The sequence below is a fragment of the Pelodiscus sinensis genome, chromosome 10, assembly GCF_052426305.1.
Source record: "Pelodiscus sinensis isolate ZL-2025 chromosome 10, ASM5242630v1, whole genome shotgun sequence".
NCBI lineage: Eukaryota > Metazoa > Chordata > Testudines > Trionychidae > Pelodiscus > Pelodiscus sinensis.
Genome location: NC_143061.1, coordinates 14,179,528 through 14,198,289, shown reverse-complemented (window position 1 = coordinate 14,198,289; position 18,762 = coordinate 14,179,528). Strand labels below are relative to the sequence as shown.

Here is an 18,762-nt window from a genome sequence, read left to right as displayed (position 1 = left end):
TACTGCATTACAAATAATATACAATAGTGAAGTGTCAGTGAAGTACCTGATTGGGATCTTATAATCGAGATAAAAATCGGTGTGTTTGCTAAGTTATTCAGCTATCTATCACGTTTTCACATAAGAATGTCAGCCAGGATTTTCAGAAGTGACTAGTGATTTTTGGTGCTTCAAAGTCGAGGCTCCTTTAGAAATGCCTGGTTTTTCAAATGCTGAGTGTTTTCTGAAAATCAGACCCCTTTAAAGAGTTTATCAAAGTGGACAACCAAAATCACTAATAATTTACCTTATTCTCTGTCTCACCTCCAACTGAACTATTGTCCTATTATTTTGAAATAGCATTAACTATGTCAAAGTAGTGGATTTTACATTTTACCTTCAAGTTTTTCTCATTTGTTAATCTTCTTCTGGGAACAAGGACCAGAATGGGAGGCCTGTTGCCAAGAAAAAGCTGTTTTCTGCACAGGTGAATTTCGCTATTGAACATGACCTTTCCATTGTTCTAACAGTCTTTGGAAGTCATGAGTGCAGTAGTCCCTTAGGGTACGTCTACAGTGCAACACTATTTCAAAATAACTAGTACTATTCCGAAATAACTTAGTCGTGTCTACACAGCAGGCAGTTATTTTGAAATAGTGTCAAACTATTGTCAAGCTGGGAGGACTTCTTACTCCGACTCCTGTAACCCTCATTGTATGAGGAGTAAGGGAAGTTGGAGGAAGAGTTCTCTATTTCTAAATAAGTGCTGTGTAGACGCTCCCTATGTCAGAATAAGCTATTTCGAAACAAGCTATGCAATTGATGTACAGGCAGTCCCCGAGTTACGCGGATCCGACTTATGTCGGATCCGCAGTTATGAACGGGGATTTCTCACCCCGGAGGACTGGAGCTGCTCCCTGTCTCCCTGGTCTGCTGGGGGAGCCAGCAGACCAGGGAGATGGGGAGCAAAGCGGCGGAGGACCCGGGGCTGGACCCGCGGCCGCTTCCAGATCAGCTGGAAGCGCCGCGGGTGCCGCCGGGTCCTCAGCGGCTTTGCTCAGCGTCTCCCGGACCAGGGAGACGCTGAGCAAAGCGGCGGAGGACCCGGGCCGGACCCGTGGCGATTCCAGCTGATCTGGAAGTGCAGCGGGTCCGGCCCAGGTCCTCCGTGGCTTTGCTCAGCGTCTCCCTGGTCTTCTGGGGGGGGACGCAGCTAGTGCCCCCCCAGCAGACATGGGAGACATGGAGCAAAGCCGGGGGCCTGTAGTAGAGCAGGTGGGGTACTGCCGGTTGGTCCTGCAGCACTGCTCCTTGGTGCTACTGGACCAGCCCGGCAGCACCCCAGCTGCTCTGCCCCAGGCGTCCTGATTCAGCTGCTGCTGATCAGTCTCAGCAGAGGCTGAATCAGGATGCCTGGGGCAGAGCAGCTGGGGTGCTGCTGGGTTGGTCCAGTAGCGCCGAGGAACTGCCGCACTACTGGACCAACCCAGCAGCACCGGAGCTGCTCTGCCCCAGGCGCCCCCAAATCAGCCGCTGCTGAAACTGACCAGCGGCTGACTACAGGAAGCCCGAGGCAGAGTTGCTCTGCCCTGGGCTTCCTGGAATCAGCTGCTGATCAGTTTCAGCAGCAGCTGACTTGGGGACGCCTGGGGTTCTTAAGTTGAATCTGTATGTAAGTGGAACTGGTGTCCAGATTCAGCCGCTGTTGAAACTGATCAGTTTCAGCCGCGGCTGATGCCAGTTCCGACTTACATACAGATTCATCTTAAGAACAAACCTACAATCCCTATCTTGTACGTAACCCGGGGACTGCCTGTAGCTCAATTTGCGTATCTTATTTTGAGTTAATCGCTGCTGTGTAGGTGCACCCTTAGGAACTTGGAGCTGTTGTAGGGAGATGTTCAAAGAGGAAGACTGAACTATTGGGTCTGATTCTGCAATCTTCATGATACTGACCAAGAGGGACAGATCACTGGGGTGATGTCTGCTTGGCGATCTCTGTTGCTGAGTGGGTGGCTTGCTGTGTATTGAATGAGATTTTTCAGCGTGCCATTCTATAGTGTATCATGAATGACAATAATCCAGGGGTAAATGGAATTTGATTTGGGATCAGGCATTTCCAGGGTGGACCTTCATAAATTCACTCATTTTCTTTAGGTACTAGGGCAAGGTTCTGATCTCATCCTGGAAGAGGCAGAATGCAGTCCAGGGAGAAATAAGATGTTCCCCTTAGACCTAACCAGTCCTAAAACCAGGTCTAAAGAATGACTTGTTTCAGTGTCAATACAGAAATGAGGAGGCAGGCCTGCCAGTTGGGGGAAAGGGAGCAGCTGCTCCAGGGCCTGCTGATTTAAAAGAGCCCAAGGCTCCTGGTTGTTGCTAACACTACAACAGCAATGGCAGTGGCTAGAGCCCCTGGTGAGGCATGGCAGGCAGGACTGAAGTGCTGGCTAGGAGAGACTAGCCCCCAGCTCTATCCCTCCTGCCCAAGGCCTCGCCCCTTTCAGAAGCCCAGAACTGCTCCATCCCGCACCTTGCCCAGAGCCCAGCAAAGTCTGCCAGCCACCCTGACAGACAGAGTAATAGGGTCAGTGCATCAGCGTTATTCTCTTGGAAGTCTCTAAAGAAAATAAAACTTGAGCGCTTTTTAACTTTCAGATGGCACCCGAGGCAGCCCCTGTAGGGAACCGTGTCTTTGGAGATGCTCATTTGGTCTACTCTCTGGATCTGCAAAACTGCTGGATACCCTCTGAGGATTTTGGTTCACAGTGACCCCTCTTGCATATGAGGTGGTACTGGAACACTCCTGATAGGGGCTGGAACTAGAGGTGCTGCTTCTTGAAATGGTTTCCATTATATATGGTGTTTACAGTTTGGTTCAATGGCTCCTAGTGCCTCCCACTATACAATTAGTTTCAGCGTCCCTGTGGCTTCCTCTCTGTCCTTCCGTTGTATGGGCCTAGGTCTGAATGGTATGTTTGAGTTGACTATGTGAGTTGATGTGCTAATACTGGGCCTGCAGCATCATCCATGCTTTGTATGACGCGAGCCAGATTGTAGGATGCTTCTTATGAAGAGATTGTAGATGGTGAAAGACCATCAGTGATCTGATGTGGATTTTCAGGAGCTTGGGATCTTAGGCCACTTGCTGCGCCAGAGATTGTTCTTCTAGGCTGTGTCTACATTGGCACCCTTTTCCGGAAAAGGGATGCTAATGAGACCAGTCAGAATTGCAAATGCCGCGGGGGATTTAAATATCCCCACGGCATTTGCATGAACATGGCTGCTGCTTTTTTCCGGCTCGGTGTTTTGCCAGAGAAAAGCGCCAGTCTAGACAGGATCTTTCGGAAAATAAAGCCTTTTCCGGAAGATCCCTTATTCCTGATTTTAAGTAGCCAAATAACCTTGAGCCAAATAACCTTGTCCCGCCTCATTTGTGCCCCTTCTCCAAGGCCCCACCCCTGCTCATTCCATCCTCCCTGCCTCCCCCATCCTCCCTCACTTTCACCAGGCAGGGGCAGTGGGTTGGGTTGTAGGCTCTGGTCTTGGGCTAAGGTTATTTGGAGTGCGAGAGGGGCTCTGAGCTGAGCTTGGGGCAGGCAGTTGGGGTACTTGAGGGAGTTCTAGGTGCAGGCTCTGGGAGGGTATTTGGGTGCAGTGGTGCTTAGGGTTAGGGGTACAGGAGGGGGTTTATGATTGGGGTAGGGTTTCAAGATGTGGGCTCTGACTGGACACTGCTTACCTCAGGTGGCTCCTGGATGGTGGTGCAGTGGGGCCATCACAAGTCCTGTTGTGCCCCCTCTCTTCTCTGTGGAGATAAGATACAGGCTGGGAAAGGGGGCACCTTGACATCAGCGCCCCTCTTCTCCCTGCCCTGACCTGCACAGCAAGCAGGAGGCTCCCGGGGGTGGGAGGAGGCAGCTCCAAAGCAAAGGGCAGCAGATGTGCAACAGTAGTGGGAGGGGCAGCTGAAGTGCCAGGACTTGACAGCCTCTTGGCCAAACCAGTCAAGATCACCTGTCAGAGGCTCCAAGATCGACCGGTAGATCCCGATCTACTGGTTGGTGACCACTGGCTTAAGGTATGTGTACTCCAGCTACACTGTTTACATACCTTAAGCCGAACTTTCAGGCCTAGTACTGTATAGACCTGGTCTTACTGTATTTGGATTTTAGGAGTTTGGAATGTTGTAGACTTGTGTGAACTGACTAGCATACAGTTGTTTGACTGATAGGTGTCTAATGATCAGTTTTCTGAGTGTTGGCTTGTGATTTCTTGGGTAATGTATTATTCAGATAAGACCTGGATGTGTAGCAAGTGTTAATTATAGTGGCTGGTGAAGATCCATGAATGTGTTAGATGATTAGAGTGCAGCAAGTGTGTTGGACACACCTACGTTCTCATTGTGTTGCAAGAACTTCCCAAGGATACTTTGGCATGTGATAGCTTTTAAATGTCATGGTACGCTTAATTTGTGTTGATGGAAAATACTCAATTTTCAGGTGCGCCTGCTATATATCTGCTTTGTTGTTTGATTTTTTTTCATTGTATTACATTTACACTTTATATCATGTATCTGGATATCAGTCAACATTTACCTTTTCTCCTTCAACAAAGAAAAAAAATTGAAACCTAGTTATACGTCTTAGCCAACTATATTTCCCTTCATTCTTCATCCATGACTTCCTAAGACCCAAAAAAACAACCAAAATTGCTTACATTTGCTTGCATTTTTCTAACTTAAAACCTAGGCAATTTTAGTGCTTTTTTTTAAGGGATGGAAACTCCTACATTTTACATTTGGGTTATGCTACAGATAAATTAGGTGAACTGTGATTGATTCTTTGGGAAACAGCCCATTTAAATTGCTACACATAATTGAGCACAATGAATAGTTATAGGAAAACATAAAATGGAACTAACTGCCTCTCCCCACTAAAAGCAGTTGTTGAAAAGTGAGTGTGAAAAAGATTGTATTCCAGTCATTTTTGCACTGTTTCTGACTGTTGGTTTCTTTCAAAAAAGAAGAAAAATTTTCAAAACTGTCATTCCCTTAACTCTTAGAAGCTTAAATACATACATACATATATATATATCAACAGAAGGTGATGTGATAAAATTTTGGTACCTGAAAAGCCACAAAACACTTTAGTAGGTGCTAAAAGCTTAAAATCAGAAAGAATCATGTTGCCAAATGCAGAATGTCAGTACTCAGCTGCTGGAACGAACCTTTTCTTTGTTGCTTCATGCTTCTTTTTTCATTGCTGGAAAAACTAACAGCATAGTCGTCAGAGGAAAAATACACTCTCTGCACAGTTGTAAAAGAACATGCAAACCATTATAATTTCCCCTTTGTTTAGAAATGGTAATAGAATGGAACATTTAGGCGCTGCCTTGCTCTTAGGACGTGTGTGGGAGAGGGAGAGAAATGTAAACAGAACAATAAAAAATGCTGCATCCTTTGCAACTCATAATATAACTGAAATTCAGGAGTTACATTTTTTCTTTCACTGACGGTGTCTTTAATATTGAGCAAATTATGTCCCCCTTGCATGAGAGTGGAGAGTGACCCTAGTGAGGGTTTGCTCCACAAGAGGGCAGCATAGGAATGAGGGGCAGGATGAGAGGAAGTTTTTATTTTTTATATGCCATGGGGCAATCCAGTGCATGGGGGCTTTCCAGTTGCATAGAGGAGGTGGAGTGCATAAAAGTCACAGAGCCACTCCACTAGCCCTCTGTAACATATCACAGATGGAGGTATGGGCATTCGGGCTTAGCAGTCAGTAGGGAGTCAGAGGCCAGGGCTAAAGAAAGAGTCAGGAACCAAGCAAGGGAGCAGACTTGACTGCCAGAAGGGGCAAGATCTCAGGTGGAACGGTCAGGGCTTGGGACTAGCCTTCCCCTTTCAGCACTGCCTGGCGTGCGCTGCCATTTTAAAGGGCCCGGGGCAGTTGCCCTCTTTGTCCCCTTCATCGGTGGGCCTGTTAGGCTGCCTCTCTTAAAAGAGGGTGATGGTTTTCTGCGGGTGGTTAAAAATACCTGTGTGTATAGATAAGACAGGGTGTCTAGTATGTACATAATAAAATGCCATGAGGTTACTAGTGTATCAGGGGAAGATGGATGACAGTAAAATCCCCATGTTAACTGCATGTTAAACTTAGTAATTTCTTTATGCTTTTGAGGATGACCTGAAGCTATTCTTTTGGTGCTCTACTACAGCAAAAAAGAAGGAAAACTTTTAAAATCGGCATAAAAACACTCAGTGCTATTTTTGTTTGTTGGGTAAGGCAAGTTATTACATTATACTTACTGTAAGTCTACACTGGAATTATAACCAGAGGCTGCAGCTTGGGTAGACATGCTCAAGTTAACTTTAATGTAGCTGGTGCAGGTCCCAGAGCAGTGAAGCCATGGCAGCATGGACTCATAGGTGCAGGAAGTAGGGGTGTGGAGGGTGCTGCAGCACCCCTAGGTTTTCCATCCACCTTTCCTGTGCCCAGAGACTACCCTACCCAAGTCGTGGTCTATAGTAAGGATATTAAATATCAATTAATTTACTAGTTGAGTAGTCGATGGAATTTCCATTGACTACTCAATTAGTCGAAAGGTACTTCCACATTCCTCCTTTGAAATGTATGAGAGCTCCAGTGGGAGCTCTTGTGTATTTCAAAGCTGGAACTCTATGTGCAGCCCAGGGCCAGCGGAAAGTCCCACTGACTCTAGGCTCCATGCAGGTGCTTCCACTTTGAAAGTGCCCGCATGGAGCCTGGAGTCAGCGGGACTTCCCACTTGCCCCAGACTGCACACGGTGTGCCAGCTTTGAAATGTACAAGAGTCCCCAGCAGGGGCTCTTGTGTATTTCAAAGCGGCAGCGCCGCATGGAGCCTGGGATCAGCTGGGGACACCCTAGCTGACTCTGGGTTCTGCAGAAATGCAGCATGGGACCCAGGGACAGCTAGGGAGTCCCCTACTGACTCTGGGCTCCAAGCAGTGCTGCCTTGAAATGCCACGGCAACGTTTAAAACGGGCAGCACCACACAGTTGTTCCCAGGCTCTGTGTGGCACTGCCCCTTTGAAACGCCACTGCAGCGTTTCAAAGAGGCAGCACTGCATGGAGCCCGGTGTCAGCTCCATGCAGCACTGCCCCTTTGAAATGCCACCATGGTGTTTCAGAGCGTCAGCGCCTCATGTACCCTGGGCTCCATGCGGCACTGCCATTTTGAAGTACCCCCTTTCTCCTTCCCTCCCCCTTCTTTGCTTAGTCTAGCTGATAGAGGCAGCAAGGGCGGGGCAGGGGAAGCAATTAGTTGCTTATCAGATAGTCGACTAGTCCTTAACATCCTTAGTCTACCGGCAGCCCCTGCAGGTTCCGCCAGCCCCAGCACTCCCAGAGTCTCATCGCCTGCCGTCCCTTGAGTCTAGACCACTGCCCTGGAGGCTGCGCTGCTGCTTGGGGCACGGCCACCAGCTCGGAGCTCCACAGCTATCTCCATCTGCGGCTGAATTGCCAGTTCTCCCTAGCTGGATGGACCAGACCCCATTTGCAGGAATGGCCTGCAGGAGAGCTGGCAATCCTAAGTGTGACTCTAGCTTGGGGCAGTGAACGGGTGTGTGTGTGGGGGGTGGGGGGCACAGCTCAGCACCCCCACCCTAAAAATAGTCCCAGTGCTGCTGCACGGGCCTTGGTGCAGGCCTCCCATTCAACATTTTTCCACTATTCCAGGAAGGCTTGTATGGGCTGTGCTGAAACCCATGTTGTAACAGCTTCACTGCTCCAGTACCTATGCTCGCTAAATTAAAGTTAGCTGGGGTATGTACGTACATGCTGCAATCACAGCCTGTGACTGCAGCCTAGACATACCCATAAGCAATCTAAACAGAGGTGAATATTGCTGTAGCTCCTCTATTGTATTTAATTCAGGTGGATTTTTTTTTCTTGTATTTGTTCCCTCAGAATAATTTTGTAGTTCCAGTTCATCAACACTGTTTTATATTTTATAGCTATACATGTAAATGTCAAGATAAAATAAAATAAAGTAGTTAAAAAAGCCAGTGATACTTGTTTGGTAAATTAGGCATGACTCTATGAAAATACTTGTTGTTTGCCTCATGTAGGAGAGCAGAGTAAATATTTCTTCAGACCACAAACTTGCCGCTTGGGTAAGATTATCTTAGTATTTGTGTCCTTGGGCTAGAGCGGGAAGGATAGAGGGGGAAAAATAACATTTTGTTTGTATTCCCCTTTCTTCTTCAATGATAGAGTCCAAGCAGTCTTGAAATTGTAGTGTAGAGATAAATCATTTGTCTCGGAGACAGTTTTTGTATAACATAAAAAATTCTCAGATGAGGATTTCAACCCATATCTGAAATGATCATCTTTCTCTGTGCTAGACAGTTGTACCTGTAAAGTTCCTCTCCCACACAGACTAGCTTGACAGTCAACATTTTATTTTTAGTTTCCCCTATGAAATGCAAATTCAGAGAATCTTTAAAATCAATTACAAACACTCTGAAAGCTTCAGTGATTTGAATATGGCAGTAGCTGCTAATGATAAAAGATGTTCAAAAAGCTTTGTGCATAGAAAAGTGAAAGTAAAAAAAATGTGTTAGGGAAATGAACAGAAGAGTCTCAAGTGAGGGACAAAGCAATGTTGTCTGAAGCACATGTTAATACAGCAAGGGAGATCAAAGGGTGTGATGTCACTTTATAGAGAAACAGGTCAGGCAAGCCCAGGTAATGCAGGAAGCAGGATACTAATTATTCACAGAAGAAAGTCAGGTATAGGGTTGCAGTGCTACAGTAGAAAGTTTGGAGGTCAAAACCTGCACAGTAACTGACTCAACTTGAAACTGCTTGGCCAGTTGATAAAGAATTGTGTGGGTTTTTTTAAAAATGGGAGAGAATGAAGCAAGTTTGCCCAATTCATCCCTGCAAGGTAAGCACACACAATGTGTAAAACAGCTTCATTGTCAGAGAGAGTGGGTATTAAATCACTGTGAATGTGTGTTTCTGTTTGGCTTTCAGCAACAGCAGCATGTGCTGCTTGACATACTTGTTTCTGCATGTGTATGCATTTTGGGAGAAAGAAGAAAAGTCAAATCTCAGGGTTTACATCATGTTTTCTGTGTGAAATGCTGCATTAAGCCAGAGGAGAGTGAGAGAATATGCCACAGTTGTTTAGCATTTAGTTGTCTGGAGGTCTTCAATTATTGACAGAGGTTCAGTATTTAACCATCAGCTTACCTGTGGATTTTTTGGGTTTCAGTCTGCAGTGAAGCTTAGTTATTTCCTAGCCTTTTTAGTTGGGAGATAATTAACACTGTCATTTTGTCTTGATACTACAGATGCATGCAACAGGTGTTCAGAGCTGGGGGCAGCCTGAGCAAGAATGAAAAAAAAATACATAATTTTTCCTTTTCACTTCCCATTTTTTTCACTTTTTTTCCGTGTTACTTTTTTTTGGGTGCTAACATAACATTGATTTATAAATGCTAAAGTGGCTCTTGTAACCACTGCCAACATCAAGGCTGGTGGCAGAAAGGAGCTCCATGGTCTTTTCTGAGAAGGCTGATATTTTCATAGAAATCTGAGCGGGGCAGTTGGAAAGCTTGTATTATCCTTGTGTATTCTGTCTTTAATGTGAACATTTTTTTCTCTAGTCCGGCTTTGAATTCTCCAGTTAGTGACAACTCCTTGAGAGGCAATTCCATGTCTTTATAGATCTTTCCAGTTAGGATGTGTTTCCTGACATTCAGCCTAAATTTTCCCTTTGCTCAATCCATTTTCTTTAACTTTCCCCTAGCTTGTAACTGAGAAGTCACCATAAATTCTGCAGAGTGATGAAGGGTGAAACTCATGGAGTTGGAGTCTCCAACTACTTTTTGGGTTTGTAAGGAACACAAAGCTACATTCAATTCATAAATGTTTTTTTTCTTACACCTAAAATCAGTGTGTGGCTTTCTAGCCAAAATAGTACGTGTGTGTGTGAGTAAATGAATTCTTCTTAGTGTCTGATTCTCACTAATATAAATCAGAATTAATTCCATTATGAGTTACTTCAGCGTAAAACTATTGAGAGAGACGAATCAGGCTTTTATTTTTTTATTATAATATATTTTTCTCTCCCTGCTCCTTTTGTGTCAGTCTCTTTCTCTCTGGGCCTGCTTTGGCATTCATTTACTAACACAAACTGCACTGCTGACTTGAATATTTTTAAGAGTATTTCTTTCTGGGAGCAAGAAAAAAAAATCACATGACCTTTTATTTCTCGCTTGTGAGTCTAAAAGACCTTTGAATGTCATGATGATGAGAGGAAGATTTTTTTTTCATTTTGCCTAGTGGAAACACATATGGTTGCATACTCTTTAGACATACTGGGATTGATTCTTATCTCGGTTGTACTGGTATAATGAGGAGTTACTTCAGTGATACCTGTGGAATTAAATCACTTCAAAACTGATGTAAAATAAGGGCTGATGTGGCCCATTTTCTCATATGTAACTCCACCAAAGTACATGGCCCCGAATATGACCTCATTTGTACCATTTTTGCAGAAGCATAATTCCACTGACTTTCATGGTGTCCTCCTGATTTACACCAGTGGAACTGAGATTGGGATTAGGACCATGAGGTGAAAGGATTCTTTTCAGAAAAATAAAAAGTATTAGGTGATCACTTTGTATCTTACAAACCATCCTGTTCTTCTGCATTTCTGTCCTGAAAGCCAGACACTTTCTTCGCTTGGTTTGTATTAGAAATACTCCAAAATAATTAGAGATTTGATATTTAAAGAGTCTACACCAAAGACCTCTCAACATTGCTGCTGACAAGATGGTTGAATTTCTCCTTTATTTATGTTTATGTTTAATGGATTTATTGCTTGTGTGAATTAGTGAAGGTGCTGAACAGAGATTCCGGGAGGCTGACCTCCTTTATTACCAGAACAGATACAGCAGGAACAGCAGGTGGTCAAACTTCCTCTCTCTGTCCTTCAATATGTCTCCATTGTTTAATGAAGGAACCACTTTTAGGGTGCCCAAAATCCAGTGCCATTGATTCAGTAGTCTTTGTGCAACATCTACTTGTAAGCGTGAAAATTAATGTTATTGATGGTCTTGGGATGAGGATACAAGTTGTACACCAGAGACTGGGAGCTGCCACCTCATTTCTTTAAATAGCTTCAGATGATAAAGAAAGGTGTATTTCTGCTTCAGGCTTACATAAATCAGCCACTTCCAGCCATCTGGTCAGTCTGAAATACAAGGTCAGTCTGCCATGGTAATTTTCTATTTCATTCCAACTAAAGTAACGAGAAATCTGTTGCTTTCCTCTGTTGCTGCGATTAGCACTTGCTCCCCTCTGTAAAGATTTTTCAGACACTGAGGTTGAAATGTTGCATACTTTCGTTTTCACTTGAATTTGCAGTAAGAGAGAGGGGTGCGGCTCTGGAATGGGTAAACAAAGAACAATAGGCCTTTCAAGTATTGAGTTTAAATTGATTCAAAATGATTCAGTTGTATTTTAAAAATCCATAGACATTTCCTATGTTTTTACACTTGTAGAGAAGATTCTGTAATTTTTATTTTTTTTTGGCATGGTTGGACTTTATTTTATAGTCTAAATTGAGACAAATTCCTGCACGAAGTGCACTTTGCGTGGATTTTTTCATGTGTGATTTGGAGAATTTGGTTACAATATGTCGAGGGCTGATAATGTTAGTAACTTATATTTGCTTTTGAGATGACATCGGTTTCTGCTGTATTGCGATGAAAGAGGACTAAAATCAGTCTGGTGAGAATGGATAATATGTTTCTCCTCCTCCCCTCTTCCCCCACAAGTCTTATTTGCAACCTTAGCCAGAGAGACATAAAGCTAATTATGTCTTTAACTAAAGCTGTAACATCTCAGGCTTTTTACGTCCTAGAGGGATAGCTGTGTTACTCTGTAACTTTAAAAAAAAAAAACCCTTAAAAAATGAGTGGAACTGTAGCACCTTAGAGACAAACAAAAAATATAGATAGTATCCTGAGCTTTCATTGGCACAACCCACTTCTTCAGATGCCTTGGAGGTGCATTATTAAAATGTCTGTTTAAAATGCTTTATTTTGTTCTTGGGACTTGTATGATAAAAATTGCATCAGTATAATTAAATCCTTTTTCATTTTAAATGTGTACATACATTTAAAATTAGTTTATCTTAATAGTTAAGTAAGGTTTCAATGGGTTAAGAAGCAGCAATTTAGTTAAAGTCCTAAAATGCCCCAGGAAATCAGTAGGATTCTTCCATTGATGTAAACAGGTTTCAGATTGAGCCCAAAGTGTGTCGTCTTAAGGGCTTTGTGCTGGGGGAACTTTATAGATTTTTTTTTTTTTTTTTTGGTATGCTGGTGTAGTTATCCTGGTGCAATTTTTCTAATAGAGCTTAGTTCTGAAGGAAGAGAATCCTTTCTCCTCTTACATAAAGGGGCGAGAAGATGATTTCAGGAGCTCCCATGAGGAACGTGTGCACAGCACATAGAACAGAGTAAAAGTGTGTGTGGAGGGATGTTGCTCCATGGATAATCTAGTTTCTCCCCTTCCCGGTGTTGCCAACCTCCCAGGATTGTCTGTGGTCTTCAGGAATTAAAGATTGTGTTTTAATTAATTCTTATGCCATATAACGAAATCTCCAGAAATTGTCCAATTAAAGTTAGCAGCCCTGCCCTACACACTGGACCCTGGGCCATGGAGGCTACTCCAACCAGGCACACTGTGGAGATGAATAAGCCTCCCTGCTTACTCTTAGGATGCATATTTTATCAACCATTGTTGTGTGAGGTGGCAGGTTTCCCCTTTGCTCCTATGCTAAGTCTACAATGGCACTTTATTGTGCTGCAGCTTTCTGGCTCTGCGGTCTGCAAAACAACCCACTCCAAGCAGTGCAAGTTATAGTGCCAAAAAGCACCAGTGTTAGCTTCTCCCCTCCTGAGCATGGCTTACTTAGAGTGCTGGGAGAGCTCTCTCCCAGTGTTCCTGCTGTGGCCACACTCCCGCGTTAAATGCTGTCGCAGCTGCACTTTACAACTTTGAAATGTAAACAAAGTCTTAGACACCTGCATGACATCTGAAAATGAAACAGCCCTGTGCATATTTGTATTTGTGTGCAGTTTGGTCACTTCCTTTCAGTAATTTTGTTTCTTTTATGCAATTGAAAAAGTGGATTCTAAGATTGTTTTTCATTTGCTTTGATTTCTTTTTAATAACGTTTATCATGTTAGCATGAATCAAAAGCCACACATTCCCTTTGGCCCCAATTCTGCACTTCCCCTTTGGTCCCTGTTGAGCACTAGGTATGTGAGCACCAATGACATTAATGTAAATACTCGTGTATAAGTTTGTTCTCTTAAATTCACAAGCTTTCAGGTTAAAGAGTGGGTGATTGTGAACTAAAGCAAAGTGGCTAAATCTCCTTTCACACACCTACCTACAATGATTTTTACAATTGATCTTTTGCTGATGCAGAGGATTTTTCCTCTTCACTTTCCTATACTTACCAAATTACATATAAAACCCATAAACTCCTTTATATTATCCATAAACATAATAAAAACGTTTCACCACATAACTTTGACTTAGTCAATAATTCTAGACTTAGCCTGAGGGGTTGAAAAGAAAATTGTTTCTGTTACACATTTTAATTATGCCATAAACTTTGTGAAATAGCTATTGATCTTCAGCATCTGGCATCAGAAAAGTTGCTTGCTTTTTTGTTACTTAGCCTCTGAGTATTATTGCCATATAGGATAAAAATTAAAAATGTCCCAGAGCTTCAAGATGCACCATATGCAAAACAATAATAATATACTAAAAATATTTTGTCACCAAAGAATATTTTTACCAATTTTTTTTTCAACCACTTCTGGAGAAATTTGCATTCTAGACTCTGGAAATGCAAATCCAGATACAAGAAACTATTAACTGCTATTCCAGAATAATTTAAGAATAGAAGCCTTGGGCATCTTTATTTATTTGTATTTTTAAATATCAATAATAAGACAATTCTGCACTACAGGACTGTTTCCCTGAGGAAATGAGAGCATCTCACGGAGAGCTCCATCCATGTATTGGCAATTCTAACATGTTGAAATTCACATGAGACTTGCTTCTGGTCACAGGCAAACTTCATTTGAAACAATTACAGTTAAATTGGCATTTCATGACTGTGGAAAAGTGACATTTTTAAAAACCAGTTTTCATCCTTCCTTCTTTAAAACTGGGTTGACAGACCAAAGACTCACGTCACCATATTTAAATACAAAAGGTGAAATGTTGACCTCATTAAAGACAGCAACAAAACTCCTGTTGAATTCAAGAGGTCTGGGATTTCACCACAAAAGAAAAAAAAATCCACAACAGATTTCTGTACCGTTTCAGTTTGCTAAGCCAGCAGGAAAGTGTAATAGAACGTGGTTATGGAGATTTAGTTCCTCATTTTTTTCAGTCACAAGTTGTTACCATTTTAGGTGGACAGAGAAGGCTCGCAAATCAGAAGCTGAATTACAGTTTTCACATGCAGCTGTCAGACTACACCTGGAGAGAAGTGTTACTTACTGTTGAGTATTGCACTGAGAATAGCGAGTGTAGCATTCTTTCAAAGGTGTTAGCCTTATAACAGCATGGCTGCAGCAGCACAGCTGTGTACAATGCACACCCTACAATGGCACATAGCCTTCTTTAAAACTGGGCTGACAGACCAAAGATTCATGTCACCATGTTTAAATACAAAAGATTTCACCTTTTGTATCTCCTTGCTTTAATTTATTTGATACACTTAAGCCTCTTGATACACTTGATATCCTTTCTTCATGCAGATATGGTTTCAAGAGCAACCATATTGCTCAGTGCATTTAGAAGTAGTATGAGCTCATTCCCAGAGGAAACTCAAGGGAAAGGGAGGCTAAATTGTGGTGGAATGCTGTCTCTGGTTCACCTGGCGTGCACACTTTCATCATGTAACTCCTACCTTGGTAGGCCTGTCGTGTGGGTTCATGAGCTCAACTAGAGCCACAGAAATTGCAGGGTCACATCACCACTCAGGTTTGGTCCAGCTGCCCTTGTGTTTTGACGGTGCTACACCTCAAGGATGCTGCAGTCCTGTGTGACACTTGGAGTAGGGAGCCTGAAGGAACAGAGCCAGTGTTGCAGGGTGAATATGGAGTGGGCTTGTTCTCCCCTCATCCGACAGCAGATTATCTGAAGTAGCACAGACGTGACAACCAAAGATGTGTTTAGGTGAGCAGCATATGCTGGTAAATGCTAGCTCTTCAACAGGAAGTCCCTGCTCCAGATGCATCACCCCTTTCACTACCATATCTGTGCCTAGATAAAGTACCTGAGCAAAGGATGAGAGAATTGCAGGAATGTTGAGGTTGCCAAACTGACAGGTTGCATCCCAGCTGCTACACAATAAACCGATTAAGAACCCACTGGGTGACAAAACATGTCATATGAAATCTAGGCATTTTGTTTGGTGGGAATGCCATGAAGAGGCCATCCTTAGCAGTCACAGTGACAATGAGGTGGGAGTGGCAGGGGAGAGAGAGAGAGAGAGCGTGTGTGTGTATGTTTAGGCCTTTGCAAAGAGGGTCAGGATTGAAATAAATGAAACTCCCTGTTTCTTCTTTGCAAGTTAATTCCAGTTCAAGCATGGCAAAAGAAAATATCTAACACACATTGAAAAGATTTCTTGAAAAGAAAAAAACATATTCCCTGATTGTGTGGGATATAAGGCATAGGGGAAGGAAGGCTTGTTCTTTAGTCAGGTAAGGATTATTTTTAAAAGCATATAAGGAGAATCCTGACAGAAAACCAGGATCACAGAATACCAGGCACTTAATTCACAACTGGGGCCAGATCACCACAAGAACTATATTGCCCTTTAGACACCTAAATAAGGGCCAAAAAGGAAGTTACAGGAGACGGTCAAGTGAGAGCACGGTGGAGGTGATCCAAGGAGGGGTTTGGTTGGGAGGCTCAGGGATCCTGGCTCCAGTCAAGTGGGCTGGAAGAAAGTTGGCAGGGCAGCTGAGCAGATCTATACACTGGGGCATGACAGAAGATATAATGAGAATGCAGGAATCGGTCTATAAGATGATGAAAAGAGCTATTGTAATGCTGACAGGCAGAACTGAACCTGGGACTTCTGGAGCTTAGATCACGACCTCTATCTGTTGAGCTAAAAGCCATCTGGCTTTCAGCGAAGGCTGTAGAGCACACTCATTCTTCCTCTCTGTAAGTGTTTTAAGTGCCACGCTGTGGAACAATACCCCATGCCCAAAAGCAATGTTACCTCATAAGATTTTCAACCATCAGCCAAGTGAATTTTGGCTTGTGCACCAATATTGAGATCACGTGTATTGGTTTGGTTGTGTGCCACTGGGGCACCCAATTAATTAACACACACATGTTCCCAGCCGCTGGAGAAGATACCCCCACCTTGCAATGCCACGTGGCCCCAGCCCTCCCTGCCACTTGGCAGCCCCAGCCACTGGAGCAGGCCTCTCCACTACCCCCGCCATGCAGCCGTTGAAGACCCCCTCTTTCCCATCCCAGTGGCTCCCTCAAAACGCCGTCCTGGCATCACCACCTGTCAGAGCAGCCGCGTGCCCTGAGAGTGCTGCTGTGCAGCTCTCCAGAAGAGGTGGGTGGGGAAGAAATTTTTGTGTACATCTTAGTGGGAACTATGCCCAGAAGGTGTGTGGGTTACACTAGCAGAAGGACAGACTGGTTGGAGGTTAGGAAAAAGGAAAGGGTGGACATGCCAGAGCTAGAAGTCCCAAAGACGGGAGAGAATGCGGAAAAATCTGTTATAATAGCGAAATCCCTTGTCAAGGATGTGAAGGTAATAAAAATGGTAGAGTAGATTTTAAAAAGTGCTGGAAATAGAAAAAAAATAGAAATGTACAAGCTGGAGATCTATTAGTTGAATGTAAAAGCAAGGAACAAGTGAAGAAACGATTAAAAATTAAATGCTAACTGCCAAGTATTTGATGAGGATATATATATGGGATGACAATCAAAATGATTGAAAATGAGGTAAAGCAAGTCAGGGGATGATCAGGCAGTACATGCTAAACAGCCAGTTAGCAAGAGGACTGAAAGAAAGATGTCAACAGCTGTACTAGTTGTATATAAAGGAGCAGCCATTCCAGATATGGTAACAAGAAGATACCAGATTTTTTTTTGGTCAGAACCATATATCCCAGCCACTTAGTAAGACACAACAGAATAAATCAAAGGATATGATGGGTGATACAGTGAAAACAGAACAGGACATTTGCACAGACAAGAAGACATTAATAGCTTTCTTGAATGAAGTAATAAATTACATGCCACAGATTGGGAAGAAACAGAAAATGAAAATTATAATTAAGGCAGCAGTAAAGTTACCTATGTATTAGTTACATATGGTAGAGCAGTACCATATGTTTTTCTTAAGTGAAGGAAATAAGGATGGATAAATAGAATGGTACTATTTACTGTTGGACTGCACGTATCTGAAGAGCATGTGGACAGGAACTAATGTAAAATATAATTGATCAGACTACTTAGTCTTTGATAAGACTACTCAGAATACTAGGATATGGCATCTTTGCCACAGGACAAAGAAGTAGAGAGATATTTCACATTCAGTTAGGAAAATAAATTATCTTAAAATTGAGGTGAAGAAACTAAATATGGAGTATAAATTTATGGAGAGTCCAATGCATAATAAATCTCCATTTTTGAGAATATAGAAGGTCTGCAACCCCCGTGGAAAACTGGAAATTAAGGATTTAACAGAGATAGCTGAAGATGCACTAGACCCATATAATATAAGAGGAGACTTAAGCACCCATAACAGATTGTGAGGAAGTGGAAAAGTGATAAGAATGGCAAATGTCTCTAGAGCAATTAATTGCTGAAAATCTGGTAATATTGAATGATAGGAGACCTATAAGGTTTAATGCTACCAATAGAAATCTCTCCTGTCTGGTCCTTAGAATTGCAGGGTAGTATAACAAGCAATTATTAGTTGTTGTTGGTCTCACTTTGGGCAGGGACTTGGATTCAATGACCTCCTGAGTCCTCTTCCAGCTTTATGATTCTAAGCAAATGCATCTGACAGATCCATAAACAAGCAAGAATGGGAAGCGATTCCAGCTTATAAGATGTACTGGTACTGTTGAGCATGGAGGCAGCCCTGGAATATTTTAAAAAGCAAATGTAATGAAAATATTAATGAGAGATGTGTAAGTGAGATGACACTGTGAAAGTTGGTAGAGATATAACACAGGGAATTGTGATGACAGCAAAGTTAACTATACCAAAAAGATCATGTCACTCTAAGGTAGCAGACATATAACGTTGTGGACTGAGAAATGTTAAAAAGAAAAAGGAACAAAGCATATAACAAATAAAAACATTACAGTAATTAGTAAAAGCGATGAGGAGTCCTGTGGCACCTTATAGACTAACTGAAGTGTAGGAGCATAAGCTTTCGTGGGCAAAGACCCACTTCGTCAGATGCATGTAGTGGAAATTTCCAGAGGCAGGAATAAATATGCAGGCCAGGATCAGGCTGGAGATGACCAGGTGGATCCAATCAAGGAGGATGAGGCCCACTTCTAGCAGCTGATCTGGAGGTGTGAATTCCAAGAGAATAGAAGCTGCTTTTGTAGTTAGCAAGCCATTCACAGTCTTTGTTTAATCCAGAGTTGATTGTGTCAAACTTAAAGATGAACTGTAGCTCAGCAGTTTCTCTT

At 43.0% G+C, this 18,762-nt stretch overlaps 1 protein-coding gene across 5 annotated transcripts in view; it reads left to right on the top strand.

Moving 5' to 3' along the window:
* The window catches only part of NAALADL2 (N-acetylated alpha-linked acidic dipeptidase like 2), a 984,106-nt gene that overhangs the window by 285,622 nt on the left and 679,722 nt on the right, over nucleotides 1–18,762 (top strand). Inside the window, exon 1 of one of the 5 annotated variants that reach the window (XM_006139188.5) lies at nucleotides 8,210–8,915. The exons of the other annotated variants lie outside the window; for them this stretch is intronic. Within the exon in view, the coding sequence (XP_006139250.3) occupies nucleotides 8,873–8,915 (43 nt within the window). The 5' untranslated portion in view covers nucleotides 8,210–8,872. Of the gene's footprint in view, nucleotides 1–8,209; nucleotides 8,916–18,762 lie in introns of those variants that run through there. 5 annotated transcript variants of the gene reach the window in all.